The 27,836-nt window shown below is 60.8% G+C and overlaps 1 protein-coding gene and 1 pseudogene across 3 annotated transcripts in view; one reads left to right on the forward strand and one right to left on the reverse strand.

The window, feature by feature from the left end:
• Positions 1 to 1,869: 1,869 nt before the first annotated feature.
• On the reverse strand, positions 1,870 to 19,849 carry LOC148052827 (centrosomal protein of 164 kDa-like). Of its 2 annotated transcripts, XM_087778247.1 has the most exons (21): positions 19,455 to 19,849; positions 18,500 to 18,585; positions 15,807 to 16,022; positions 14,406 to 14,552; positions 13,473 to 13,689; positions 12,783 to 12,860; positions 12,389 to 12,520; positions 11,968 to 12,090; positions 11,287 to 11,430; positions 10,993 to 11,076; positions 10,074 to 10,142; positions 9,559 to 9,737; positions 8,899 to 9,025; positions 8,419 to 8,486; positions 8,027 to 8,234; positions 6,959 to 7,066; positions 5,692 to 5,806; positions 4,044 to 4,391; positions 3,534 to 3,600; positions 2,919 to 3,035; positions 1,870 to 2,009 (listed from the first exon to the last, which is right to left on the reverse strand). In XM_087778247.1, the coding sequence occupies exons 1-21, from the start codon at positions 19,698 to 19,700 to the stop codon at positions 1,910 to 1,912; spliced, it is 2,979 nt and encodes a 992-aa protein (XP_087634373.1). In that variant the 5' UTR covers positions 19,701 to 19,849; the 3' UTR covers positions 1,870 to 1,909. The 2 variants fall into 2 exon arrangements, with proteins under 2 accessions (XP_087634373.1, XP_087634374.1); XM_087778248.1 differs by lacking the exon at positions 10,074 to 10,142.
• Positions 19,850 to 19,960: 111 nt separating this feature from the next.
• The window catches only part of LOC148052828 (centrosomal protein of 164 kDa-like), a 33,895-nt pseudogene continuing 26,019 nt past the window's right edge, over positions 19,961 to 27,836 (forward strand). Inside the window, exons 1-5 of the transcript XR_015709136.1 lie at positions 19,961 to 20,170; positions 22,445 to 22,538; positions 22,912 to 23,023; positions 23,201 to 23,408; positions 27,126 to 27,284. The product of XR_015709136.1 is annotated as a centrosomal protein of 164 kDa-like (transcript). The remainder of the gene's footprint in view (positions 20,171 to 22,444; positions 22,539 to 22,911; positions 23,024 to 23,200; positions 23,409 to 27,125; positions 27,285 to 27,836) is intronic.

Raw genomic sequence — 27,836 nt, forward strand, 5'->3', positions numbered from 1 at the left:
CTGTGGCGTCTTGTTCAAACGTTAGCCGCATCCTGCGTACAGCGTGTACCATACACAGACCGCATATTTTAACCATGTATTTTTATCAAAGTGCAACTGGAACGCTGTCAGCTTTAAACCCGGAGCTGCGGCACACGGAAAGAACGCCATTTGTCTGAGAGACCTTCTCAGGGCTGTGCGAGCCGTCCATCGGACCGGAGAGGAGGCCAGAGAAATCAAACCCCTGGGGACTTGCCAAAAAGCACCAGTTCGGAGCCTCACCTGCAACTCACCAAGCGAGAAACGAGAGCTCACGGCCCCCTTGCAGTCCAGTTCGCAGAGGGTCACGAATGCGCCACCGAATCGCGCGCTGGCCGTGAGGCTCTGCAGAGGCCTCAGTGACATCATAATTCCGGAACCCGGGAGAACGCCTGCGAGCGGCCTTTCTTTAGCGCTGCTCCAGAAGAGGAGTCCTTACTACGCTTCCTTTTCCCTGGGGGCGAGGGCGTCTGGAAAGACCGGTCCCTAGCTGTGCTCCCTGTCAGGTTCTTCCTGAGGACAGGACAGATATGCCAAACGAGAGCCATCGGGATTCTTACGCTTCAAACCAGGACGCAGATACGGCCCTTCGAGGAGCACCCGCACCACAACCCCATGCACCCACGTATCCGGCAATACTGGGCACACAAAAAGACTGCTCTCCCGGCAAGTTTACCTCAGTTACTAGAACATCCCAGAATAATTTCTTTAGCTGGCAGAACCCTATTTCAGGGACAGATACAGACAAAACGTTTGTTAACGCTACCCCTTAATGACCGCAGATGCCACCCTCCAGAAGAGGGAACGACGCCGATCAGACAGAGAGGCGGAGGAGGCGGGCGCTTTTCCTCCTGCAAAAACAGGCCACTATGGGTTTTCTACGGATTTCAGAGCTAGGACAAGTCAAGCGGGTTATAGTTGGTTTAGCTGATCTTTTTACAAGCTGTAACGCATTTTACCTGCAGCTGAGTGCCACCAACTGATGTGAAATTCCTGCCCATCCAATCATTACTTCCAGCGATCGGCGTAAGCCTGGAGACGAGCGCACCGATCCCGGCGGGACCGGCCTGTGGAAAGGCGCGGGCTCCGGAGCTGAACGGTCAGCGTGAACAGCAGCCGCCAAAAGGGAACCCTGCTCAGCCCAGGGAGCGGGATGACTCTGCCACATTGGGGGCAGCATTTCTTTCCGTCTCTCCTCCCTCTCTCCCAGAGCCTCCCGCCACCTGCAACACAGCCTCCGCTCCAACACAATTCTGCTTCAACACAAATCCCTGCGCAGCTCTGGCCGGCGCGGCAGAAAGCGGGAGCAGGGAGCGCTTTCCCAGGTCTGCCCTGAAAAGCCGCTCCTGGTTTCGTCCCAGTTGCTTCCATCCCCGAAAAGAGAGCAACGTTTCCCGAGAGTCGGAAACCACCGTTCCCCGATTCTGCCCCCGACGCTACAGCCCTTTCGCTGCTCGTCCTCCCCTGCTCCCGCGCGCACCAGAGGCCAGGCGACCTGGCCCACCGGCAATTCGGCATTTGCCGGGCACCGGTGGGGGCTCGTTCCCCGACGCGTTTCCTCTGGCAGAGCCGCGGCTGGATTAACGTCCTCCCCCTTGACCGGTTACTCAGGGTCCCCCGTGATTCACAGCTCTGGCTCACGACTGCTAGAATGCTAATGAGAGAACTGGATTAAACAGTCTATAAAGTATATTTGGACACAATACAGGATTGGAAGAATCCAGCTGGGAAGTTCGCTTCCTCCTTCCTCCGCTCTCTTGCGCAGAGCCTATATTTCAAGGGCACGGCCCAAAGACAGCGCGGAGGCGGCTGGGCATCACCGAAACCCAGCATCTCGTGAGGGGGCCCGCAGGGGCCCCAGCCACTGCCTCTCCGGCGCCAAGCCCCCCTTTTAGTAGCGGTACACTTTAATGTTGCTGTTTTCATCCAGTCTGAGCTGAAGCAGGCTGGAGCTGCCGGCCGGGGGCTTCTGTGCACCTGGGAAGAGAGGTCTGGCAGCTGGGTGAAGGAAAAGCCCGGCTTACGGGAGGGATTAGCAGGCACGAGCACAGCCAGCAGACAGGACAGGTATCGAGGGGCGGGAGCCAGCCTCGCGCACACGTGCTGCGTTTAGCCCGCTGCATCCGAGCCAAAGGGAATTAAAGGGGGATTAGGGCATTCGAAGGAGCGCCGTGCTCAGGACAGCGTGCGCTGTCGGAGGCCTGAGGGGTTTGCTGCTAATTTCAGCGTACGCCACGGAGGAGATGCTGACAGCCCCAGCATAATGCTGTTACCCCGCAAACCTGGGAACGGCCCCGCTAATAGCGCCGAGGCCTCCCTCATTCGATGCAAGGCCATGCCTCCAACCGAGCTGGAGAGCACGCTCCGCCGGGGAGCCCCAGCCCTCCCCGCCCGGCCACGCGGCCACCCCACGCGCCAGGCCCGCGCGGCTCCGGCCCCCTCGCCTCGTCCCGGGCTGCTCAGCGGGGACTGCCCCTAGCGGAGTCGCCCGCGGGGCTGGGGCTGGAGCGATGGCACCAAAGGCAGGCCTCCGAGACTAGGGCCCTGCTGCCTCCTCCGTTCTGCACCCTCTGGTTCATTTGGTTTTAATCCTCACATCACCAGCTCCAACTGCTGCGTACCACAGCAGAGCCGTGGCACCGCAGAGCGGCGCAGCCCGGCTGGGGAAAGGGAAGAGACTTTCTCTGTCAAGCCCAGGGCAAAGAACAGCCAACAGGTCACTCACGCTCTAACTGCTAAACATCGTATTCCTCTGCAGAACCGGGCGCCAAAATAGAGGCTAAGGCTTCGAAATTGCTGTTCGATGCTTTGGGGCCCGATTCCCTCACCTCCTGCCGCCGTCTCCTACTCGCTGCAGGAAGGTGGAGTGCAACAGAAGACCAGACGCAGGCAAAGGATACACTTTGGAATCCCTCTTGAAGTCTTCTAGCCATTTCTTGATGGCCTCAATCCTTCCTTCAATACTCATCTTGTCCGACTCACGGCTCTGGGACTGCTGGAACAGCCGTAATTGCTCCCTGTTGCACGAGAGAGACGGCGCAAGTGGGAAAGAGAGGTCTAGGCAGAAACTAGCCCCGAAATGGCAAAGAAAATGAGGGGCTGCTACAGAAAGAGCCACGGTGAACAAAGAGCAACCTCCTCTTGGCTCAAAGTCCTCTGCCCAACCCCATCGTAGAGAAACACTGCAGCAGCCCCCGCTATCAGGCTGCCGTCCTCCTTTTAGTCCGTGCAGCACTGGAAAGGCTGGGGCGGCAGCCTCCGCTCCACCCGCCCGCCCGGCGGAGCCGGCGAGGCCCAGCGCCGACACCCTCGGACCCTGGTCCTGGAACGAGGGCTGTCAGCACAGCCACGCCGCCAAGCGCGTGGCAGTAATAACTACTAGCTTCTGACTTGTCTGCTTAATACGTAGCTTTTGATTTTGCTATCTACTCGTTCTATGAAATGCGACCCGCAAATCATTCCAGGGAAATAAAAGCAGGACAACGAAACGACAACGGAAGGAAAAGGACCCTTACTCTGCAGGTACGTATCCCAGCTTGTTGTCCAGAGGCTTGGAACTGCCACCGAGCACCGGGAACCCACCTGGAAAACAGACATTAAGTACAGGCCCCCAGAGAAATCGCCAGTCTTTACATCTGGGCGCGTTTGCTTTCCTGTGCTATGGACAGACCGTCCTTACAAGCTGAGCCACCGGCCGAGGACACGGTGGCGTTAAGGAAGCCGAGATGGTGAACCCTGTCTGCAATTCACAGGAGGCTTCCAGTGAAGCAGGGCCATCTCCTTCTGCTCCCTTCGCCAGCAACGACGGCTTTCTTGGGTGCCTCTGAAAGGCTGAACTGCCCCAGAAGCAGGACGACGAGATCAGCCATATGCTGCAGTTCCCGGAACGAGGCTCTCGTTCCTTATCTCATTAGCACCCTTCCCATCGGCAGCACCAGCATCGGACGGGTGAGCCCGTTAGAACCTGCAGGGCTGTAAATCAAAAGTCGCAGGCAAGCAAGCAGATGGATTGACAGGAGACTGACCTGGGAAATACTTGTGCCATTTCTCTGCTAGGAAGCTGTCCACTGATTGTTCGGCTGCGAAGGAGCGGCTGGAGCTCAGCCCAGTGCTCCAGGCCCACCGGTCCACCAGGGATGCCGCGGTGGAGGGCACCGGGGAGCTCCCTGCCTGGACTCCTGCCAAGGAGGCATAGGTAGAAGGAGGGACGCCGTCGCAGGGTGTCAAGGTGAAGAGCGGAGACTGGCGATCGTTCGGAGCGCCCAAGACGCCCAGGACCCCCCTCAGTTCACTGCTGATACGCTGCAGGGAGTCTGTCAAGTACTTGATCTTGTCCAGCTGGGGGGCAGGCCGCAAATCCGTTCTCAAATCAACTGGCAGAAGAGAGGGGGAAAAAAGGGGTGACTGGGAAGGCAAGGGAGACGCCGCCTCCCCGGCAGGAGGCTCGCTCCCCACTGCGCGTCGCGCCCCGAGCCGAGCCTGATCAGCGTCTGCTAAGCGGGATAGAGAGGCAGAAACCTGGCTTTGCAGCCAACAGAGCAGATACGGGCTGACAACGAGGATTTGTGCCTTGGAGGCTGCTTGGGCACAAAGCGGAGGAGAAACCAGAGAGCGGGGACAAGACCCTCCAAAGCTGCAAGAACAGGGCCCGCAGGACAAGCGGGATAGGCACCGGTGCGTGCGCTTCACCCCCCTGCTCCGTCCCTCCGAGTTCTACTGTACCCTGCAGCACGCAGCCGTGAACGGCGGTTCCCTTGCAAGCGGCGAGCCCTCTCAAGGGCCGAAACCCCCAGTACGGCACCCTGCCCCTCCGGCGAGACCCCGGCGCGGGCCGACACGCTGTACTTCAGCGCTCCCACCGCGCGCCAGCTGAGCAGGAGGCAGAATGGCTTGGTCACACTTCACACGCTCGTAAAAAGCAAAGGTGTCGAGGCCACCAGCCAGGCTGGAGGTGGGACCGATGGGACCATCCTGACGGAAGGGCTCTCGTCTTAGGGCGAGAGAAGACCCTTAAGTTTCACGCGTGCCTGCGGGTATTTTACTGACCAGGGCCAGAGAGATGATCCCAGACCGGACAGATTGTCAGTCTGTTCCCACAGGGAAGCTTTCCAACTTTTCCTTAAGCTTCAGCCTTGCCAGCCCTTCTGCGAGCAACACAGCCCGCCTGCCTTCCCGGCTGTTTACGGGGAGCCCTCCTCCGCACCCGCGCAACTCCAGTTACAGGCAACTGGAGGCAAAGAAAAAAGCACAGGCAGCAGGCAGAGGGAACTGCAGCAGCCTCTCCTGCCAGAGACGTGAGGAAGAGGAAGGCCGGACACCCGCAGAAGAGGAAGACAGCTCTGCAACAGCAGCGGGAAGAGCTGAAGCCGGATTTTATAATCCGCTCGAAAAAGAACGGTAGAGATTTAAAGGGCAAGTTCTCACGCAGGTCCCATCCCTCTCACCTGCCGCTACAGGCGGGAAAGGAGTTTCTCACGTAAAACGTTGTACGCAGAGCAGTCCCCGTCACGGAGGACGGACCTGCCCCCGTCACGGAGGGCAGACCTGCCTTGGGCGCTAGCGAGCACGAGTCAGAAGAGCAGAAGGTACCTCCGAGAGGCGAGAGGGAAAGCCAGAGCCAGGTCTAAAGCATTAGGCGCTGGGCACAGCACATCAAGCCCGTCAGGCGCTTACGTTTAGGCTGATGCAGATTCACACTGGATGTGCTGTCTGTGTCCTCAGAGCTGCCGAGATCAAAAGTCACCGTCTTCTTGCACGCGGCACTCTTCAGCGTATCTTCGTCCGACGGCTGGTCAAAAGAAGGGAAACAACGCAAATAAATCCTCCCGTTCTGTCCCCGAAACATCAAAGCCGCTGGAATACCGCCTACAGCCAGTCTCCGCAGGCTGGACTGCGGAGACGGGCATAGGCCAGGCGACAGCAGACTCGTCTTCGGCCCCCGACAGCAAAATCTGAAAGTCAAGAGACCGCTCGGTCTCTGGAAGAAGCACGTGCGCGCACTGGAGGCCAAAGCCAACGGCCACGTGAACGGGCCCTTCTAGGCAGGAGGCCAAGTGCTTTGGTTTAAATAAGCCTCAAAACTCCCGCGTGGGCTGGGTTCTCTCTCTGCACCAAGGACAAGCGCTCGACCCTCAAAGGTCTCGTGCTCTCGCATCTGCTGCCGCCCTGCACCTAAGGCCCCGCGGTCCCAGGCAGAGCCGAGCGGATCCCAGGGCTTGCCTCGGTCGGGAAAGCAGACCCGAGCCTAGCTCGCGCAAGGTGACCTGCCCTTGCTTTCTCGAGCCTCGAGTCACGCAGCTTTTTCAGGCTGCCTTCTGCATCCGCTCTGCAGCCCCACGCTTAACGGCGAGTCCAGGTGTCAGCAGCAGAGGGAAGGCTCAGCGTTTGCCGTCTCGGCCAAGATACAGGCAGTTAATAAGACATCCAAGCATCCTGATGTGAGGTTTGAGTTTATATCGTAGGATGCTTCAGCACGCTGGTGTTAACTGTGATTCGTTTCTGACCTAACGAGCACGCTTCTCGCAAGCCAGCGCACTCGGCAGGTTTGCTCCCCCAGGTCCATCCCGGCCGCCAGCAGCCCTGCCTGGCAAGCTGCCGCCGTGGAAGAAAGTCTCCGTCCCAAACCCCAGCCCGCATCTGCCCTGCTGGCTGCAGAGCTAGCGAATCACGGGGGCCACGGCTCAATTGGGCTTGCCGTGCTCCCCGACCTTGCGACTGGCCGCCTCTCTCCCGCCGTTCTCAGACAGGCGCACCGTTCTGCTCCCGGAGAACGTGTTTCTAAAGTCCGGCTCCGCTGGCAAACACCAGCCTCTGGCCGCCAGCTAAGCAGCCCGCAGAGGGACCAAAAGCCCCGCAGAGAGACTCCAGCCTAGGGCCAGGAGCTCTGGGCGGGCTGGGAGCGCGGCTGGGCAGGCCCAAGCAGGAGTGCTGCTGTGCTTACCTCCTCCAGCAGCGAGGACTCCAGCTGGCTTAGCTTCTCCTCTTCCTTCTTCAGCAGCACCTGCCCTTTCCGCATAGCCGACTTCATCTTCTCCAACCGCTTTGCTTCCTGCAGTGGACCAACAGCCAAGCCAAGGAGGAAAATTAAACAAGGATGACAGGAAATAACCTGCGTTCGTGGTCGTGGTGACTTTCGTTATCTCGCTTCTGCTCAGCACGGGGAATCGTGCTGCTGGAGTACAACTGCTCCCAGGCCTTCGAGAGCATGGGAAGCGGAGCGTGCAGAGGGCAGAGCCCAGGCCTCAAAGCACGTTCACCCCAGGGAAAAGGAGGTTTCACTTCCACACCCGGCAGCCAACAGGGTCAACAGCTTTGGTTCTGCAGACGTAAGCAGAGCGCTTATCGCGAGCGAGGGAAACTACGATCTTCCCTGTCTTTGCCTGGCGTACCGGCAGAGCTGGCAAGTGCTCAAGAACCCTCTGCCAAGCAAGGGTGAAATCACTGTAGAGCTACGACCCTAAATTTGTACCCGCTGATGGGACGGATACCTGTCGCTTCCTTTGCTAGGAGGAAAAAGCGCGTTATGGGACCTGCGGGGCACGGGAATCCCTCTTTCCCCACCAAATGCCTTCTCCGTTTTCAAGGCGCCCAGAGCTCCTGGAAGCTAGCAAGCTACTGAGCACGGGCCGCACTGCAGCCACTGCTTCGTAGAGCCTTCCTAGTCCGCAGCGCACACAGCGAAACAGAACCGAAACTCTTCTACCGCGCAACGCTCCGTTAGCTGCGGGCCACGCGTGCCCACGCAGGCGCTCTGGGCCGCTCGTCTGACGCACGGTAACGTCACTGCGATCCGCAGCCTCTAACCCTCGTGTTATGATGAGGAAGACGCGAGGAGGGACGAACGCCGCGTATCTAACCCAAAAAACACGCGAGATCCGATTTCCAGGAGGACTCGGCCCCCTCAGCTGCCCGTCACCGCACCTGCAGAGCCAGGAACCGAGCCCCGGGCTGCGGGTTCGTTCGCGCAGCCACGATGCCGACACCCGGACACGGGCGGCGCTCAGCTCACCTCCTCCAGGTTCCGGCGCACGCCCTCCAGGAGCTGGGAGCTGTCTAGATCCCGCACCGCCTCCCGCGCTTCCTGCATATCTTGGCGCCACTGCTGCTTTGCAGCTTTCAGCGCCGCGTGCCTCTTCCTCATGGAGAGGGTGTGGCGCACCAGGAACTCCTTGGCGTTCCTGATGAAGATCCCTTCCGCAGAGATGTAGCTCCTGACGCTAGGCGAGAGAGAGACGGGCATGCCCCTGGCTTTGCGCTGGCTGTGCCGTCCTGCAAGCCTCACGCAGCCCCCTCCCCAAAACCGGAGGGCCAGCTCAACGCGCGTAAACCCCAGCAAAAACATTTGCTTGCAAAACCAAAGCGACAACGTTTTCCAGAAGCGGCTGCCATGCAGATACTCACTGATCAAACTGGAAGGCGCTGTTCTCATGGCTTTGCGAGGGCGGGGAAGCAGGCTCTCTGGGCGAGCGCTGAGGAGTTGAAGCATTTCAAAAACTAAGGAATACGTATGGGAGACGGAACCCCAGGATCCCATTAGGAGCAAAAATTTGGAATGACATCATCGTGGCATCGCCCAGATCCCAGACCAGTGCCGGGGGTGTTCTTTATCTGACTCGTGAAAAGGAACACAGGCATTTCCATCCCTGACTCAAGTCCTGCCTTGGACTCCAAGGGCGCTCAAGGATCCGACAACTCCTTCCCCTCCCCCCCCAACAGACAGGACTCAACAATTACTGCTAAACGCGTCGACGTCCCCTGGCAAAGAAAACGCGTCGCTGCATCTCAACCGGCTTCACGCAGAAGGAACAAAAGCTGGGCTTTTCAAGGCAGTTACGGCCTCCGATCCCACAGGGAAGCACCTTTACGGTCCGCGTTACTCACAGCTTGAAGACTTTCTCTCAGGTCTTCAACGTGGAGCTCGGCTTTCCTTCTCGGAGATTCCACGCTTCCTTCTGCCTCCAGCTCTTTCAAAGTCTCCTGTTTGCTCCTGACAGCTGCCTCCAGCTCACTGCCCCGAGAAAAGGCAACAGCGGCAGCGCTTGATTAGACCGGTAATCCATCTGCAGCCGCGTCCAAAGCGACCTCCAGTTTCCAGGAGGGAAAGGGCCGCAGACGTGCAAGACGCCACCAGTATCGGCTCTGCGGGGCGACGTCGGACGTAGCCCCCGGCTGGGCAGGGAAACGTCGCTTCGCGCCCTCACCCAGAGCCTCAGCTACCCTCAGGAGAATCTTTTCTCCGCATTTCAGTGCCCCTCTCCGAGCATCTTATTAAGCTCACAAGACAGACGGGGAGAAGACAGACCAATTAACCTGGCAAGCAGGGGCAAAGTTACACAGCGAGTTACTAATAGATGTGGAAACAGCCCCCGGGACCTCCACGCCCTCGACACGCAGTAAAACCACCGTCAGGGTTCTGAAGGAGCACGGCCCAACACGCAAGAGGCTCAGAGGTGAGGGAGAGACCCAGGCGAGGTCAGAGAGGTTTCCGTTAGGAGCACAGGGGACATTTTTTGCACGAGATCAAATTTCTCCTCCACGCACCTGATGCGTTTCTGCAGCCTCTGGCTGCGGGTCTGCAACAAGTCCACCTGGGCCTCCAGCTCAGCTTTCTGGTCCCGGAGCTCCTCAAGGGACCTACGCAGCTGCCGGAGGGACTCAAGGAGGCTGGCGTGCTCCTTCCTGTTCTCCTCCAGGCGGAGCTGAGAAGCTAAAGCAGCTTCCTAGAAGAAAACCAAAACAATCCCTCACAGTCCTTTCCCCAAAACCAAAAGGAAAGGCGCTCAGTGGCTCGCCACTCGCGCAGTTCGCAGGAGGTCCCGGAGCTACGAATGCACGTGCCAGTCCTGGAAGAAGAGGGCTGTCTCTTCTTTTGGGAAGCAGCTCAGAGCTAATCAACCTCCCGGCAAGATGGCGCTCCCGGCTGAGGCAGGGAGGGATTTTCATACTCACAATTCAGAAGCAACAGTTTGCTTTTTTAAAGCCGTAGTTCCAACGTGCTCCCCTCAGCCCCAAAAGGAGGGCAGCACGGCACCTCTCCGGAGCTAAGACATACATACATCTCTTTCTAGCTCAGTCCGTCTGTCTTCATCCAGCAGCTGCTGCCTTTTCTTTCTCAGAGACTCCTCCTAGGTCCAGATGAGAAAGTAGGCGAGTGTCAGAGCGAGGAGACGGCCGACGCCGAGCAGCACTTGAAGTACCGGGGTCAGGCCTGAGTCTCAAGACCATTTCAAGACACCCGAGGACTCTTGTCAGTGCTGCTTTATTCCCCCTCCTGCGCTCAAGATCCCCTGCCTCTCTTTGACTTCAAGCTGGGAACGTTTGCGTTCCCGTGGGAAGAACGGCCCTTCCTGCTCAGCTGCGAGGGCACTCAAGGCACGCAGCCGCTTCTGCGGGATCTTGCTTTTCTGAAACCTCTGCTTGCCTCCGGCATTTCTCCGCCTTTTACTTCTCACTCCAGCGCCGCTTGGAAAGGAAGGGCTGACCGAAGCAAGGCTACCTACAGCCCTGGGCACAGGCCAGCACTTAGAGACCTGGCAGGCGAGAGCATCAGCCGGTGATCTTTGCCAGCTCCACAGGAGCATTTGGGGTGCTTCCCTCTCCCACCCTGCTGCCCAAGATCCAGCAACGCTCATTGCCTTTTCACGGCAGCAGGGAGAAGAGGAGGTAGATCGGGAAGGGACTGACTAAAATCCAAAGTTACGCTGAGCAGGACGCGCTGCCTCGAAAGGCTTTTATGGTCCCTCTGCCACTTACTGCCTCCCAAAGCCCCGACAAAGCCAGAGCGCTGGCTGTCGCTGCAAACATCAGTCACGAGGACCGCTTAGCCCTGCTCCGCCTCGTGATGGAAGCTTCACCTGTAGCTTGGATGGCAGCACAAGCCCTGGCTGAGCGCTTCCGAAAGTCCCCCCCCGAGGGAGCAGCCAGAGGAGCAGCACGGGCTAGGAGACCTCCGCGAGCCCACCAGGGCTGACTCACCTGGCTGAGGAGCTGCGCTGATCTGGCTTCGACGTCCCTCATGCGCATTTCAAGCTCCATTTCCGAATCCTGGAGTTCTCTTTCCTGCAGGGAGATGCCGAGTCAAAGAGAGAACGGCACGAGTTCCTCACTCGCCGGGCAGAGCTCTGCCACCAGGAGGAGCAAGGAAAACTGGGGAGGTGTGACGCGCCGCTTGCGTCGCCCTGGGCTGGCACGCACACGGAGGTGTCACCACGCCCAGGCCGTCCCCAGGCAGCCAAGTCACAGCAACCTAAGGCAAAGGGTTCTCCTCACCTTCTCCCCGTGCCTGTGCTGCAGCGCAGCCAGCCGCTCGTCCAGCTCCGCCTGCAGAGCCTTCACCTCCGCCGCGTGGAGCTGCTGGAGGCGCGCCTTCTTACTTCGCAGGCCTTCGAACAGCTCTGCCTTTTGCTTCCGCTCCTGTTTGTCGCAAAACCCAAAGAAGGAAAGCGTCTGAGTGAAGCAGAGGTTCTCCAGCAAGGCCACGGGAACCCACGGGACGCGCGCCCTCTGGAAAGCCAGCCCGTCCCACAGCAGCTCCCGAGCAAACGCCAGTCAGCAAATTAACACCGCTTGCTTACAGGGACAACGCTGTCAAGGGAGCGGCTCAAGAAAGAAGGAGCCACCCATGAAACTAAGGTTTTGTCACGCGCTGCCGACTGTATAGTCAAAAACGGGAGGCAGAAGGCTTTCCAGAACAGGCACCTGCAAAAACGTGAACGAGCTTCGCTTGTACCAAAGTCCACAAAGGCACGTGGAAGGGGCCTGCCCAGAGACTATTTGGACAGCTGATCCTTACAACCCCAGCCTAAATTCATTTTACGTTATGGCAACAGTTCTGCTAGAAGAAAGGAGACTTCCAGCTCTAGGAGCGGCCGAGACAGGCGGGCCTGGCAAGCAGCAGTGCCAGCCCAGGCGCAGCCCAACTGAGCAACTCGCTGCTCTCCCCCGCAGTACCTCCTCCTCGTACTGGTCCTGAATCCGTGCTAGGACCTCCTGGTGCTCCTCTCTCATCCTCTCCATTTTCCTCTCGTGCTCGTCTTCCACTTGCCGGCGTTTCTCTCTCATAAGCTCGCCGAGCTGCGGGGGTAACACGGACAGATATTTCCCCGACCTGCGGCGCTGCGCTCCGGTGGCCCCCCAGCGATCAGCCTCTCGCACGAGCAGAGGGACCGAGGCTCCGAGCACCTTGCGAGGGGCATCAGGCTGTGGCCGGGGCAGCGCAAAGCCAGCGCCCTGGCGAGGCGAGATGCTGCAGGGGCGTCCTTTCCCCGAAGGCGCCGGTCACCCCTGGGCAGGGGACGCGGCCCCTCGGGCCTCACCACGCGCCCAAGGAGAGAGGGTGAAGAACCCTCAACAATCCGAGATGAGTACTCGCCTCGCGTTCGTATTCGGTTACTCGAAAGGCTTTTTGCTGCACTTTCTGCTCCGCTCGCTGCAAGTCGTCACGCAGCCGAGCCTCCTTGCTCCTCTGTGCCTCTGCTATCTGGGTTCGCAGGCTGGAAATGACCTGCCATGAAAGCCGCCCACGGAGACTTGTCACCCTTCTGACAAGATCCATTTAGGGCCCTCCTACAGAGAGCAAGCACCGCGGCAAGGACCAGCGCGTGCAGCCTCACCGCCCCCGACTTGGAGCACGTCCAAATGCTGAGCCAGACCAGGCCCGCATTTAGGAAGCGGGAAAAATTTAACGACGCCCTCCCTGGCCACCTTTGATGGCAGCGTGGGGGAGCAAAACAACCAGTTTACTTTCTGAGGACACCACGTTTTACCTTACGATGCTTCTCTTCTGCTGCGGATTTCACCTGCTGGAGTTCAGCTGCAAACTGTTTCTCCAGCTCTTCTGCTGCCTACGGGAACAGGAGCAAGACAGGCTGCTGGAAAACCTCTATTTGTGGGGACGTGCTGCGCAAGACGCATTTGCAATTAGCACCTCTCCGTCAGCATCAAAAAAGCGCACGGTAACCCCCTTTCAGGCCGGACTGTACACGAGGTGCCTTCACTCTCGCTGAGCTTTCCCTCCCGAGCGGGAGGGTGCTTCTCCCTCCCTCCTCCGCAGATCTCAGCCGCGCTGGGCTGGACGGACTACAGACCGCCTCCGTGCAGGAACCCCCCAAGCTCTCCGGAGGACTACAGCGGCAGCCGAAGCGGTAGTCCGAGCGGATAAAATGGCTCGGTTTAGCTCGGCAGAGACACGCGGCGATCCTTCTTTTCGTCAGATGCAATGTGGCCATTGAAGTAAGTGCTATTTAATCACCATGGTAATAAAAATTGGGGGAGTACTCCTCCCCACCTCCGTCACGCCTCTAACAGCATGCCTAACATCTTTCCTTTAGGTTTCAAGGCAGCCGTTATTAAAGTGCGTGCAGGCGTTGTTTAACCTCAACACTTGAGCGTCGCGACGCCAGCCAGGTCAGCACGAACAGCACGGCTCTGACCCTAGCTGGCAATAAACACCTCACCTTCTTCTTTTCCCTGTCTAATCTCTCCTTGAGCTCACGCAGGACTTGCTCCTTCTCTTGTTCCAGCCCCACCATCTCCTTCTGCCGAGCTTCCTCCATTTCCAGCTTCATTTTCTCCAAAGCGAGCTGGTGCTGCTTCTCCAGGCTCTCCTTCTCCATCACCTGCAGGGACTCCCACTCTTCTCTTAGTTTCTGCAGCGCGACCTCTTGCTCTGCCCTGCCGGGTTTGCGACAAGAACAGACAGAGGCAAGTCAGGATTCGGTCCTTTACCGCCGGCCTCCGTTTCGGAACCAGAGCTGACAGAAGACACAGCTAGAGGACAGGACACGCAAGCCAGAAGGAACCAGGAACCACAGCACACAGATCCACAAGCGCGGATCCAAAGCTCAGGCCTTGGAAATAAACAGCAAAGCAGTCGGGTGCAGACATATCCGTCAGCTAAGAAAAAAAAAAGAAAGAGGAAAATAGAAGTTTGCCAGCGGCTGCCTTTTCTGCCTCCTCCGGCGGTTTTAACAGGCCTTAACCGCCGTTAGACGGAGACGTCCGCTCAAGGCAAGCCACGCTGCCGAGCGCGGCCGTCCTTGCAGATGCCACCTCTTTCATTTCCAGGCCCCAGGGCTGCGCCTGGTCCAACATTACAGCAGCACCTCTCTCAGGGCACTTCTGCACCGTACGTCTACTTAGCAAAACTGGATCAGCTCCCAGGCGGCAATAAGGTCCCTCCGTTTTACCTCCTTTCGACACGCGGCTCCCCGGCACGTGCAGCGTCACGGCTGGGGCCTCGCGCTCACGGCCGAGGCAGGCGACCGGCCACGGGAGGCTCGGGCGGGCTAGCACCTCCGCTTTGAGCGGCTGCCGGTGGCATGCAAGGCGCTTCCCTCCCAGACCAGCAGAGTTTGGGTCCCCAGGGATGGCAGCAAAAAACTTGTCACCTTATCTTCTCCTTCTCTGCCTCCATCTCCGAGGCGATTCTGGCTCGCAGCTTTGAGAGTCTCTCAGTTTCTTCCTTTCTGACACGCAGCTCTTCCTCCTCAGAAGCCTTTGCCAAATCTTCTTTTAGAGTCCTGAGAGATGAGCAGCTGGGGAAAAAAAAAAGAAAAAAAGAAAAAAAAAAAAAAAAAAAAGAGGTTCAGGAGGCTTTAATGTCTTCCAACCACCTCCCCAAGGCCTATAGATCAGCCGCTGCTCCCACTCGCTCTGCCCGCCCAGGCGACGCGTTGCCAGGGCTCCAGACCATTCATTCTCTTCCCCACCTTCCGAACCTGGCTGCTGGCACGGGAGACGCAGCCCCCAAGCACCAAACTTCCGTGGCAGGCTTTTAAAATGCACTCTATCATCAGAGGTGGCACTTGGGGTTTTTTCCCAGGTAAATGAAATCAGCTCCTATTAAATGAAAGCCACGGGGCCCGGATGCTTTACTGCATCTGTAAGCTTCCTATTTCCATGAGACACCCTTTCTGCTACTGCTTTAGTACCGCATAGACCTTTTTCCCTTTCTGTGTCTTCCCTCGCACCCAAGTCAGCATTCCCGTGACATTTCATGCCAAGATACTGTTTCTGGCTGGCTCGGCCTGCTAAGAACATAAGTATCAAGGCCACCTGAAATAAAAGACAAGCCTTGAGAGAAGAATCCCCCCAGGGAGAGGACACGGCTCCCAGTGCCGTTCTGCTCCCTGCGTTGCTACGAGACCCGCGTGCACTGGCTGGCTTTCACGCAGGCATCCGTGCCCCGTTCCTTCAAGTCTCGTTTGGAAGCGCCTCTGTAAAACGTACCGCGCCAGAGGTTCAGGCAGCTCCTCTGGGGTAACCTCACCTCCTCTAAGGCTCCCATTGCCAGTCCCGTTACCAGCATTTCACCCAGGATTTGAACGCCTGCCGGGCGGCAAAGCTCCACGCGCCCAGCTGGGAGCTCTTCCCAGGTTAACCGTAAGAGGCAGGCTCAGAGCTCTGAAAGCTGCACGTGTATGGCATCAGAGCTCCTCTTGCAGGACAGGGGAAGATGCTCTCTTGCCTGCGCTGGAGAGCGCTTTCCTGCGGCAGACCGTGCTCTCCACGCATCTGCCTTGAGCATTTGCGGCGCCGACAGCAGACCCCTGCTCATTTCAAGGTGCGCAGACCCTCGCGCGCAGGGCTGTCCGTGCCGGGCAGGGAGCCCCGCGCTCCTCCTCCCCAAAAGCCTCGTTCTTGCCTCCTTCGCCCACAACTCCGCAAAGCAGCCCCGCTGCCAGGGTGGTGGCCCATACCGGCACAAGCCTGCAGCCGCCGGCAACGAAAGCGCAGCTAGGAAAGGCTCGTAGGAGAAAGCGGGGAGGTGGAGTAAAAGAGGAACGTACCTGAGGGATATTTCTTTCTGCTGATGAAGCTTCTGAGCTTCCTCCTCCTCCTGCTGCCTCATCTCCTCCCGGAATTGCCGAATTTTCTCCTTTGCTTGCAATAAACGCATTTTCTCTCGCTCCAGCTCCAGCTCCAGCTCCTCGACTATTCCCTCCAGGGATTCTTCACTAGGCTGGTTCAAGGACTGCCCGTGTTTGATTTCCTTCTTGCGGCGCCTGCCGAAAAGAGAAAGCTCCTTTAGGCAAAAGGGTGACAGAAAACCGAGTAACACGAAAGGAACAGCCACATCCCCCCACGCAGTATCGACTCCAAACCCAAAACCTCAGAGCCACCTACGGCAGAAGCTTCACCGTCGGCAAAGGGAAGGGACGAGCAGAAGCCCCACCAGCCATCAGACCATCAGTTTAGCACAGCAACAGGCCGCAGGCTTTTGCGGGGAACCTGGGCTCGACCGTCCTGCGCTCTGACCTTAGTCTCTCAAAGCGACCCACGTTCCCAGCGACCGTAAGAGCGGGGTGAGGTGCTGGGGTTTTGTTGCTCCCCCGCAACCTCGGCACCGCTCAGCGAGCCAAGGCAGGAGGCTGCGCGAAAGCGTTTGCCAAAGGAGGACGAACGCTTGCAGCCTCGTTGGCGACGCTGGCAAGGAGGAGGCTTTCCCAGGCACAGAGCAGACCGCTCTGTCTCCGTACCACGGAGTCCTGCGCCACAGCCCCCAGGGCTGAGCCGCTCTTCGCGCGCTCCCCAGCGCAGACCGTTCACACAGCTGCTCCGATTTGCGCAGGGAGGGAGACGTTCGCGCTCTGCTGTGCCCACCAGACCGCATCTCCTGGCATGCTGACTTCAGACACCACGAAGGGCAACAAAAGGACAAGAGCTGTTACGCTTACAACACCGGGGACTTAACTGAAGCCCTTACGCCTTCCGTGGGGCAGCGAGCTCCTCCAGACTGCTGGGGCTACCCAGCGACCCCTCCTCCGCCTCCCGGGCCACAGCCTCCTCCTCCCGACTGGCATTTTCTAAAGCAAAACACTTCTCTTCTGACGTTTCCCAAGCACTTTGCTCCCTCGCGCTTTGCGGCGCAGAAGAGGCAACAGAAGACCGGATTAGCACAGATCAGATGCTAGCGGCTGCCGCAGGTAGACGAGGCGGAGGGAAGAGGGGACGGGCAGGCGGCGCGGACGGGCACCGAGCCATGCCTGCCAACGGGACCCCTTTGGCCACCGCGGGGCTGCCAAAGGCACCGCAAAGCTCCAAACCGTCCCCACCGCCTCGAGGCCTGCCGGGCTAACAGGCAGCCGCGGCTCTCACGGCTGTCGGTCTCAGAATGCCGAACCCCCTGCCCTGGATTAGCCCCCTCTCTTTCCGAGTCCTTGGAGCATCTCCCCAAGACAAGTCAGCCCCGCGAGCAGTACTCTCGCTGTTGTCCGAGTTACAGACGGGAACATTGGCAGGCATGTTTACACCTCCAGTCCTACTTCATCTCAGGATAACAGAGCAGAGAGGCAACAAAGCAAGCACGAGCCAGCTTTACAGGCCGAGAGAAAGAGAGGCTGCACAGCTGGGAAGCAGGTACCAAGCGATAAGGAGACAGCTCCTGCGGGCAGAGCACGTTTTCGGGGACCTTCCCGCGAACAGCTCCTCTACGAACAAGGCTGCAGATCCCAAGGGCGTGCAGCCAGTCGTTAAGATGGACTGCAGCTTCTTCTGTTCACAAGTTTTCCTGGCACGGGTAACAGCTCCTCGGTTCCCGGCGCCCCAGAGGATGTGTAACTCTGCGCGGAGGCTAAGAGTTTTGACACGATTCATCTATAAACGCCACACGCTGCAGCTCTCGGAGAGGGAGGGAGGGGCTCGAGGGAGCACGGAGCTCACGGCTCAGCACAGCATTTCAACTGTTTTAAACGAGTGGCCACAAACAGGCTGAAAAGAGCTCCCCAGACAGCCTAACTAAGGGCCTGGAACCAGCGTTGCTCTCGGCGTAACAGCCAGCGCGCTCGAGCGAGTCGTCCGTGTACCAGGACGTAAAATAGCTTAATGCTCACAGCTGGTCAAGCAGTGACTTGCTCTGGGCCACCTCTGTGGAAGGAAGAGGACGACAACCGTTCACACTGCAGCTGGACCCTCCTGCCAGCAGCGACAGGCACCGGGCTGGCCCTGGGAGCCTTCAGCTGCAGGCTCTGCCCAGCGGAGAGCCGGCAGCCCAGCAGGACCAGCGCCGGCCGAGACGGGGGCTGCCTCAGAACCAGAAAGGTCTCTCGTCGGGCAGCCGCCCGCGGCCAAGTCTTCCACGGTTCAACGCCGCAGGGCACAAGACACAAGGTTAACAGGTTCAGAGCATCCCGGCAGGAGCGTGACTTTCAGAGCCTTAGAGAAAAGCCAGAGAGCTGTAAGGGAAACAGAAGCCAGCTCCACATCTGGGGCAGTCTCGAGGAAACGAAAGGCAGGCGGATTTGCTGCCTACCCAGCCAGAAGCCGAAACAAAGCTGCAATCCGCTGCGACAGTCCCGAGGAGGTGGCAGGAGGAGCGAGAGGGAGAGACCCCGCGAGAAGCGGCAGCGTCTCAGGGCGTTCTACGGGGACGCCTGCACGGGTTACAGGGAGCAGAGCAGAGCAGGGGCAGACAAGACGGGAAAGCCACCCGGAGCTAGAGCTGGCTACACCTCCTCTCTTGCTCTGGCTGTTTGTACCATACCTCTCAGCAGCTTTTCTTCTTTGGCTTTGCTCTTCCTCTATACTGGCTTCGCTTTGCTCTTCTTCCTCTTCTCCCAGCTCCCGGGCCTGCAGGTAAAAGCAAACAGCGTGGAGTTTGCTGGCTCCTTCGCCATCGAAGCCTCTCAGGACCCGGCGGCGGTTCTGCTAAGGGCAGCGCCGCTCTGGTCCAGCCCATCGGCGCCGAGCAAGCAGCGCCCGCGGGCTGCTGCGGAGCGCCCAGCCGAAGGGGCCAGCCTCCTCTCCCGCAGGCAGCCACGGGTCTCAGCGCGTCGCGGGAGCGGTTCCAGCAGCGCAGCCGAGAGGCCGGGGAGCTCGGCTCTCCGGGCTGCGCTGGGTTACGGGCTGGGGCTCGCGTTTTCAAGGCGGAAGATGAACTCCCTGCCGGCACTCTAGACACAGGCTGGGTTTTTTCCCTGAGGATCGTCTTGGACACGTGAGTAACACTAAACGCCCTGAAAAGCGTGGGACGACAAAAAAAAAAAAAATCTCCTAAACCAAACAGGAACGTCACACGCACGGAAGCGTGCCGGGGCCATAAAGCGATAGATGTATTGGCCGCGACCGGAACGGCACAGGACTCAGTCCTGCCCGGCACCCCGGACCTCGGGCAGATCGCGACGAGCGGCGCGCGCGCGCAGTCGCACCTCCCCAGGGATTTCTGACCGCTCGCTCCGGAACACGTCGGGTGCCGCCAAGGAAGCCAGCCCCCTCGGGAACGCACCCTGAGCCACTACGGTTGGCTTACTTATGACGTAGTAAATACTTGAAATACAAACAGCAAATATTCGGATACGAACTAGCCAGCTGCTCCTTCTCCCACCTGCCAGCTCCGGGCACCTCCGTCCCCGCAGCAGGCGCACGCAAGCGCGCACCGCCGCCCCCCGCCGCCCCCCGGGCGGGGGGGGGGGGGGGGGTCCCCTTCGGCGGCAGCCTACCTTCTGCGGGGGGCTGCCCACCGTCATCTCCACGTAGTAGCCCTGCCCGGACTTGCCCCGCAGGTTGTCGATCATCTCCACGAAGCTGCCGCCCCGCTCGGCCTCCTCCGGCGCCCGGCGCTCCCGGGGACCCGGCGGCAGGGCCGCGCCGCCCCGCAGCGGCAGCCGGATGCGCGGCGGGGCCGGGCGGGCGCGCAGGGCGGCCGCCCCCAGCCAGAGCAGCAGCCAGGGCCAGGCGGCAGCCATCGCCGCAGCCCCGCCGGCGGCTCCCCGCCCCGAAAGCGCTCCTCCCTAGCGGGCCCGCAGCGGGCGGCGGGCTCGGCAGACGCGTCGCCATGGGAACGCGCGGCGGGGCCCCGCCCCGCCCGGACTACAGCCCCCGGCAGGCGCCGCCGCCGTCACGCGGCCCGGCCAATCCGGTTCCCGACCGTTACCCCGCCGCCCAATAGCGCGGAGGCGGGGGTGGGACCTGCCGTTGCTAAGGGCGCCGCGAGCCGGAAACGGTTAAACGGCGGCGGGTAGCCTCCGGCGGCGGCGGCGGCGGCGGCTCCTCCTCCGGCTCCGGGGCCCGGCCCCGGGCCCGGCAGTCGGAGGAGGAGGCCGGCAGCCTGCAGTGCGCCGCCCCGCCTCGGCTTCCCCTCCCCCGGAGCGCCGGGTCCCGGCTGTGCGTGCGCTCCGCGGCTTCAGCTGCCTGCGCCTCCGCAGCGGCGGAACGGGTGAGAAGGGGCTTCTTCGCCTTTTTTTTTACTTTCTGTCCTGTTACTCAAAGCTGTTTCTCTTCCTCGCTCGGCTTCGGGCCGGCGGGGCCGCAGCCGCGCGAGCGCTTTAATTGCGGGTGGCCCCCCCGCCCGCCCCGGGGTGCGGTGCGGCCCCCCCCCCTCCGCCCGCCCCGGGGTGCGGTGCGGCCCCCCCCCCCCCTCCGCCCGCCCCGGGGTGCGGTGCGGCCCCCCCCCCCCCTCCGCCCGCCCCGGGGTGCGGTGCGGCCCCCCCCCTCCGCCCGCCCCGAGGTGCGGTGCGGCCCCCCCCCTCCGCCCGCCCCGGGGTGCGGTGCGGCCCCCCCCCCCCCTCCGCCCGCCCCGGGGTGCGGTGCGGCCCCCCCCCCCCTCCGCCCCGCCCCGGGGTGCGGTGCGGCCCCCCCCCCCTCCGCCCGCCCCGGGGTGCGGTGCGGCCCCCCCCCCCCCCCCTCCGCCCGCCCCGGGGTGCGGTGCGGCCCCCCCCCCCCCTCCGCCCGCCCCGGGGTGCGGTGCGGCCCCCCCCCCCCCCTCCGCCCGCCCCGAGGTGCGGTGCGGCCCCCCCCCCTCCGCCCGCCCCGGGGTGCGGTGCGGCCCCCCCCCCCCCCCTCCGCCCGCCCCGGGGTGCGGTGCGGCCCCCCCCCCTCCGCCCGCCCCGGGGTGCGGTGCGGCCCCCCCCCCCTCCGCCCGCCCCGGGGTGCGGTGCGGCCCCCCCCCCCTCCTCCGCCCGCCCCGGGGTGCGGTGCGGCCCCCCCCCCCCTCCGCCCGCCCCGGGGTGCGGTGCGGCCCCCCCCTCCGCCCGCCCCGGGGTGCGGTGCGGACCCCCCCCCCCCCTCCGCCCGCCCCGGGGTGCGGTGCGGACCCCCCCCCCCTCCGCCCGCCCCGGGGTGCGGTGCGGACCCCCCCCCCCCCGCCCGCCCCGGGGTGCGGTGCGGCCCCCCCCCCCCCCCCGCCGGAGTGCGGCCCCTTCGCCGGAGTGCGGCCTCTCCGCCCGCCCCCCCGGGGTGCAGACCCCCTCGGGGTGAGGTGCACACGCAGTTCCAGGGGCGAGGAAAGGGGCCGCAGCGGAGGGGAAGGCGAGGGGCGGCCCCCGGCCACCCCTGAGGCTGACGAGGAAAGCAGAGGCGTGCGTTGAGCATTTGGGGGGTTTCGGGGTGAAAGCTGGCCTGAGCTCGTCCTTGCGCTGGGTTTGCGCGGCGGGACTGGACGGGAAGGCCCTGTCCCCGCTCCTGCCGCTCCTCGTGCTGGGAGCCTGCTGGGCCACCTGGCCTGCGTGAGGCTAAGGTGGCGGTGCCGAGCCGCGGCGGGGGCGGCTGGGCTGGGGAAACTGACTTGCGCCTGCCTCAGCCCGTGGTGAACGGGGTGTAAGGGCTCAGCTGCGCAGGGCCGCCCGCCGTCTTTGAGCTAAATAGCGAAGCTCCGGAGGTGGGACACGTTGAATTAGGATCCTTTGAGAGCTTCCGAAAGGTCCCCTGGGAAGGCGAGAGGGGCCGGGGCGAGCCGGCTGCGGCGGGAAGCTGCCTCGTCCCTGGGCAGCGCGGGTTCAGCCCAGGGACTGCCCTCGAAAAGCTGGGCTGCGCTCTGGGAAACACGTCTTCTCCCTTTCTCGTTTCGCCTTATGTTTGGCCTGTTTAAAAAGTCCCCAAAGCAAGCGCTCATCTCCTCTGCAGGAGCCTAAAAGCCGGGGGGCTCCGATTGTGACTCCTGTGCCGCTTCAGCTCCGCTCCCTCTTCCCGCGGCCCCCGCGCGGCGCGCGCGGAAGGGCTTTGATTCGGCTTCGCCGTAAGCAGAGCGGAGAGCTCTGCCCTCTTGCGTGTTTTCCGTCCTTGGGAGGGTGCCGAACCGCAGAGCGGAGGGCTGCTGGCTGTGCAGGTGTATCCCAGCGGCGCGCAGGTGGGCTCCATCTCCTCGTTGCCAAATGAACAAAGCCTGAAGCAAAACCCAGTTCCAGCAGCTTCTACCCTTTGTAGGGAAGGGGGGGAAACGCGCGTGGAAATAACGTGCCATTTCTCCTCTCTTTGCGCTCTTCGTTCGCTTTGAGCCGTGTCCTCCCGCCTTGACCAGAATCCATCAGTTCTGGCCGCCTTCGCTCTTTGCCCTTCCCGTCTGCACCCGCCCTCGGCAGCCCCTGGCTCCCCTGCACCGCCCCGGTGCCGAGGACCCCGCGGGGCTCTGCCACGCGCCGGGCGACGAGGAAGCTTTATTTCTGCCGGCGCGCGTTCGATCGTTGTGATCTGCCTTACTCCTCCGTGCTGCCAGGTGCCGGGAGCCATGGCGGGATCGATGGTGCGCATCGGGGACCAGCTCATCCTGGAAGAAGACTACGACGAGACGTACATTCCCAGCGAGCAAGGTAACCGATGCCTGGCCTCCCGGGAGCCGCGACGAGGGATTCAAGCGCGCGAGCCGCTCCTGGGCGTATTGAGAAAACGGGAATCGGGGAGAGCGTGGGGGGAGAGGGCAGGATAAATGGGATTTTGTAGAAGGCGGAGCTGAAAAATTAGCTGTCTGGTTGCGAAGATAAATGCCGTTTGCCAGTCTTCCTCCCTGCTTTACCGGCCTGGCAGGACGTGCTTGCTGACCCAGGGCTGTCTCAGCAGCTTTGAGCAGCTTCCTCTCGGGATCGGGGTTTCCCCGTGCGCCCGTTGCTTTAGCCGAGGAGGTTGCCTTTATTGTGTAGTGCCCGGTGTAGACCGTCGCCACAGGTCCCTCTTCCGTTTTCCTAGAAATCCACGACTTTGCACGGGAGATCGGCATCGACCCCGAGAAGGAGCCGGAGCTGATCTGGCTGGCCAGGGAAGGCATCGTGGCCCCGTTGCCACCCGAGTGGAAGCCCTGGTGAGAGCTCTGTCGGCAGCTGCCCTCGGAGGCTCCTGGCCTCCCTGCCCTTCCCCTGCTCTGGGCTGCCCGCGTGGGCAGGGGACCGGCTGGCCGGGGGGCTAATGCCACAACAGGGGGCGTTCCTGCGGGCGGGGAAGTACCGGGCTCGCTCTTCACGCTGTTTTTGCCACGCAGCCAGGATATCACCGGCGATATCTATTACTTCAACTTTGCCAACGGCCAGTCCACGTGGGACCACCCCTGCGACGATCGCTACAGGGAGCTTGTCGTTCAGGAGCGAGAGAAGCTGCTGGCACGCGGCAGCTTGAAAAAGAAAGAGAAGAAGAAAGAAAAGAAAGAGGAGGCAGACAAGAAGGAGAAGCAGTTGCTGAAGCAACCCACCGTGAGTAGGCTCTGCTGCTTGCAGTGCTCCCGGGGAGGAGGAGCGGGCTGGGCGGAGGATGAACGCGGGGCTGTGAATTAGGGGCTGACCCCGTGCTCTTGCTGCTTCGGGATGGGAACAGCGACCCCCTGGCAAGGGATCCTGTTCAGTAAGGTTGCGAGTGGGATGAAAATCCCACAGAAGTGGGGTCGCGAACCCACAGAAGCTGGCGAGCTTGGCTTTCGAAGGACGCGCCTGGCGCGGGGGTGCCGCAGCCCTGCGATGCTAGAGCTGAGGGGGAGATGGCCCAGACCAGAGAAGCTGCAGGGAGTTAGGGCAAAATAGAGGAGAAGGTGAAGGAGCAGGTGGGAATGAGGTCCTTTGTGACGGCCCTTCCGTTGTAAGCGTTTCTGGAGACCTGAGGGGTGAAGTTTTGCTTCCAAGGTAATTTTCAGGGGAAAATGGGCAAAACCATCCTGCTGGAGGCCACGTAAGCAGATGTGGCGTTAGTTTTAGTGGTTTTCCTAAAGCTCAGGAGGTAGCTTGAAAGAGCCTTTGTTCGAGGCCTTCCTTGCGTGGCAAACGCTGCACAACTCGCACCTTGTTTTAGTTTTGCAAGGACGCGAAGTGCCTTCTGAACCCAAAACCAAGTGATGGGCGGTAACTCAAGCGGGATGGCAACGTGAAATACAAAATCATCCTTCGTTTTGGCTCTGAGACTCTGTGTAGTAAGCACGCTACAAAGTCAGTCTTTTCCCTGGAGGTCCCACGCTCTAAACTGGGGGGGAATAGCTTATTCAGCTATTTTTAGCTTAATTTAGCTTGCTGAATCTCAAGTCCCGGAGTGATTGAGTTGGTTAAGGTGATAAGAAACCGTAAGTTGCGGTCAGCTCTCCTGCCGCCGTGGCCAGTACCTCGAGAAAGGGGCTCTCTTCCCTCTCAAAGGAAAGAAAAATGGGAAAAAGTGTTTGAGCTTTCCCAGACGAGGGCAGGAGCAGTCCCAGCGGCTGCAGGCCGTTGGTTGGCAGGTGGGCGCAGTACCGACTTGTCTGAGCGCAGTTTGGTCCCTGGGCTGCTGCTGTTGTTGTCTTAGGAGGTGAAGGCGATCGGGGGCTGGAGCACCTCTGCTGTGAGGACAGGCTGAGAGTTGGGGTGGTTCAGCCTGGAGGAGAGAAGGCTGCGGGGGGACCTTGTAGCAGCCTCCCGGTGCCCGAAGGGGGCCTGCAAGAAGGCTGGAGAGGGGCTTTTTCCGAGGGCATGCCATGACGGGACAGGGGGTAATGGCTGTAAACTGAAAGAGGGCAGATTTAGATTATATATAAGAAGAAATTCTTTACTGTGAGGGTGGTGAGGCACTGGCACAGGGTGCCCAGAGAAGCTCTGAAGCCTTGTGCTCCAGCCCCTGCCCCAGCCTCGCTGCCCTGCTCTGGCCACGCTCCAGCCCCTCCATGGCCGCCTTGGGGTGAGGGGCCCAGCGCTGAGCACGGCATTCGAGGGGCGGCCTCCCCAGTGCCCAGCACAGGGGCACCATCCCTGCCCTGCTCCTGCTGGCCACGCCGTTCCTGACACAAGCCAGGATGCCACTGGCCCTCTTGGCCGCCTGGGCACGCTGCTGGCTCATGTTCAGCGGCTGTCGACCAGCGCCCCCAGGCCCTTTCCCGCCGGGCAGCTCCCAGCCGCTCCTCCCCACGCCTGCAGCGGTGCCTGGGGTTGCTGTGCCCCCAGTGCAGGACCCGGCCCTGAGCCTTGCTGCCCCTCACCCCGTGGCCTGGGCCCATCGCCCCAGCCTGGCCAGGGCCCTCTGCAGGGCCTCCCTGCCCTCCGGCAGATCGACGCTCCCGCCCGACTGGGTGTCCCCTGCAAACTGACTGAGGGTGCCCTCCATCCCCTCGTCCAGGTCATTGATAAAGATATTAAACAGAATGGGCCCCAGTACTCGGCCCTGGGGATCACCCCTGGTGACCGCCCACCAACTGGGTTTAACTCCATTCACCGCCACTCTCTGGGCTTGGCCATCCAGCCGGTTTCTTACCCAGCAAAGAGTACGCCCGTCCAAGCTGGGAGCAGCCAGTTTCTCCAGGAGAATGCTGTGGGAAAGGGTGCCAAAGGCTTTACTAAAGTGCAGGCAGACGGCACCCGCAGCCTTTCCCTCCTCCACTGAGCGGGCCACCTTGTCGTAGGAGACCAGGTCAGTCAAGCAGGACCTGCCTTTCACAAACCCACGCTGCTCCCTCTGGGAATAGCTGGACCCTTTTGCTCTGTTTTGCCCAAACTTTTTCCCCCTGTTGCCTATCGCAGGATCCTGCCCTTCCCTGGGAAGAACGTTCCAGGCCGTTTTGTCTTTGTCCATGAGTAATTGCTTCAATTTAATCAAACTTAGCCACTCTCCCGTTCTGAAGAAAAAAATGAACGGAAAGGTCGCCGTGTGTGATGTTAATGAACCGCTTTGCTCTGCTGCTGCTGGCGGCCCGCTGCGGCTCCGCCAAATGGCTAGCTCGGGTTTCTAATGACCAGCGCGGGGTGGCGCCCGGTTAGCTGATAGGGACTCGGACTATAAATACCAGATAAACTGCGGGTTATCCTGAAGGTTGTAATCAGCCCGGTGGAAGTGAGTTTATCTTTGCTGAAGGACAGCTCACACCCTCTGCTCCGTACGTGTAGTTGATGGCCATCTATAGAAAATAATTAGTCAAGCCCAGAAGGTGTGATTTCTTCTGTTGCCGTTGCTGTGGCGCTGACTTGGCGGAAGGAGGATCGGCGTATATCGGCTCCCTCTCCCCATCCCTCGGCGTGCGGGTGAATTAACTCTGTTTGCAGTCTGTAATCTCGTATGGGCGCAGAGTGCAGGAGCTGTGATTTCTGAACGCACGCGTGCGCCGCTGAAGCAACAGCCCGCGGCCGTGCTGGCACGCTACGAAAAAAATCCTGGCGTAGGTGTGCTTCTAGCGTAAGCTGTGCGGTGTGCGGCAGGGCGAGGCTGCTGGGGCGGGCAGTTCCGCGAAGCCCCACAGAAGGACCCCGTTGCTGGGTGAGGATAACTGGCGATGTCGGGCGTGCGTCGCGCAGAGGTGGGGGTGCTGGAGGGCTCCCGGGGCTCTTGCTGCGCTTTGAAAGGGAGAGGTGTGTTCAGGAGCCCCTTACTGCTGCAGCAGAGCTGCTTTGCACTGCTCGTGCCTTTTCTGCTGGTGCAAGGTGAGGAAGCAGCCTGGGTTTCGGTCTGCGAGGAGGCGGTAGTTGCAGCTTGTGGAGAGTAGGAGGCTCCTTGCCATCGGAGTGGTTTCTGCTTCACGGTTTCACGCCGTGCGGAGTCGCAGGGCAAACGGAGGCGAAGCTGCCCGGTTTGCCTGGGGTGCGAGTTGGTAAGAGCCCTCCCAGAGGGTGCTGCGAGGGGGTACGCGCAGCTGCGTCGGCTCCCGTGGCGGCCGTCCTGCCCTCGCTTTGGTTTTGGGGTGATGCCCGCGGATTTTCCGAATCGCCTCGCTGCTGTCGAGTGAATCGCTGTATTCAGATGGGTCTTTGGAGGACGAAACGCGCGAGTAAATCAAACCGCTGTTCCTTATGCATCTCGTGGGTGGGACTGCTGGGCGCGGGGTCTCACAGGCAGTTCTTCAGCGGTGGTGGGTTCAGCGTCAGCAGACAGCGTTCGCCCGGGGGAGCGGTTTCTCCCTTTCTGAAGTCAGGAGCGTAAGCCCGTGCGCCTGTGCTCTCCTGTCAGCGAGTCCCTTCTGCACGCTCCAGTCCGCAGGCACCCTGCTGGCACCCGTCCAGGCGCCCCTGGGGAACCTCGCTCCGCTGCGTGGCCTCGCGGCCTCCCCGGCCGGCGGCCTCCGCGCCTCCCTCAACTCGGACGCGGGCAGCTCGGCGGACTCCAGCCTCGCGGCCAGAGGAGGAACGCGGGTAAGGCCGCAGCTTCTCGGGGAGCGGGCCCTGGAAAGCGCGCTCTGCACGAGGTCGCAGGCGTGGCGGCGCTTCGAAGCTTAAATGACAGTATTTGTGACCTCTCGTCGGTTTTGGGATACTTTTGTCTGTTGAAAAGCCACTTCCCTACTCTGTTTTTTGTTTCTTTTGCTGTTTCTAGGGACCCCAGTGCTAAATTTGTGGTGAGCTTTCTTCTGCTACGTTTAGCAGATTTAAAGACAGAATTGTTTCAATTACTGTTGGGGGAAAAAAGTCCGTTAAGTTCAGTTTTTTTGTAGAGCCTTAATTTGTGTCCCAATGAAGCATATGGTACAGGTAACGTAATCTACTAAATAATAGCTTCGCTCAACTCTTGGCTGAGAATAAGCAAATGTACAGAAGAGTTTTCTGGATGAACGTAAGACTTGCAATCCTGTCGCGTGATCGTTTATAGAAAGTGACCTTTGGGTCAACCAACCAACCAACCAACCAGTCGACTGGTAACAATGTGATCTTTTAAAGGAAAACAAAACAATAGGTGTGGGAAACGTT

This window comes from Nipponia nippon, unplaced genomic scaffold (genome assembly GCF_047370975.1).
Source record: "Nipponia nippon isolate SJK-2023a ecotype South Korea unplaced genomic scaffold, ASM4737097v1 scaffold_43, whole genome shotgun sequence".
In the NCBI taxonomy this organism is placed as follows: Eukaryota; Metazoa; Chordata; class Aves; order Pelecaniformes; family Threskiornithidae; genus Nipponia; species Nipponia nippon.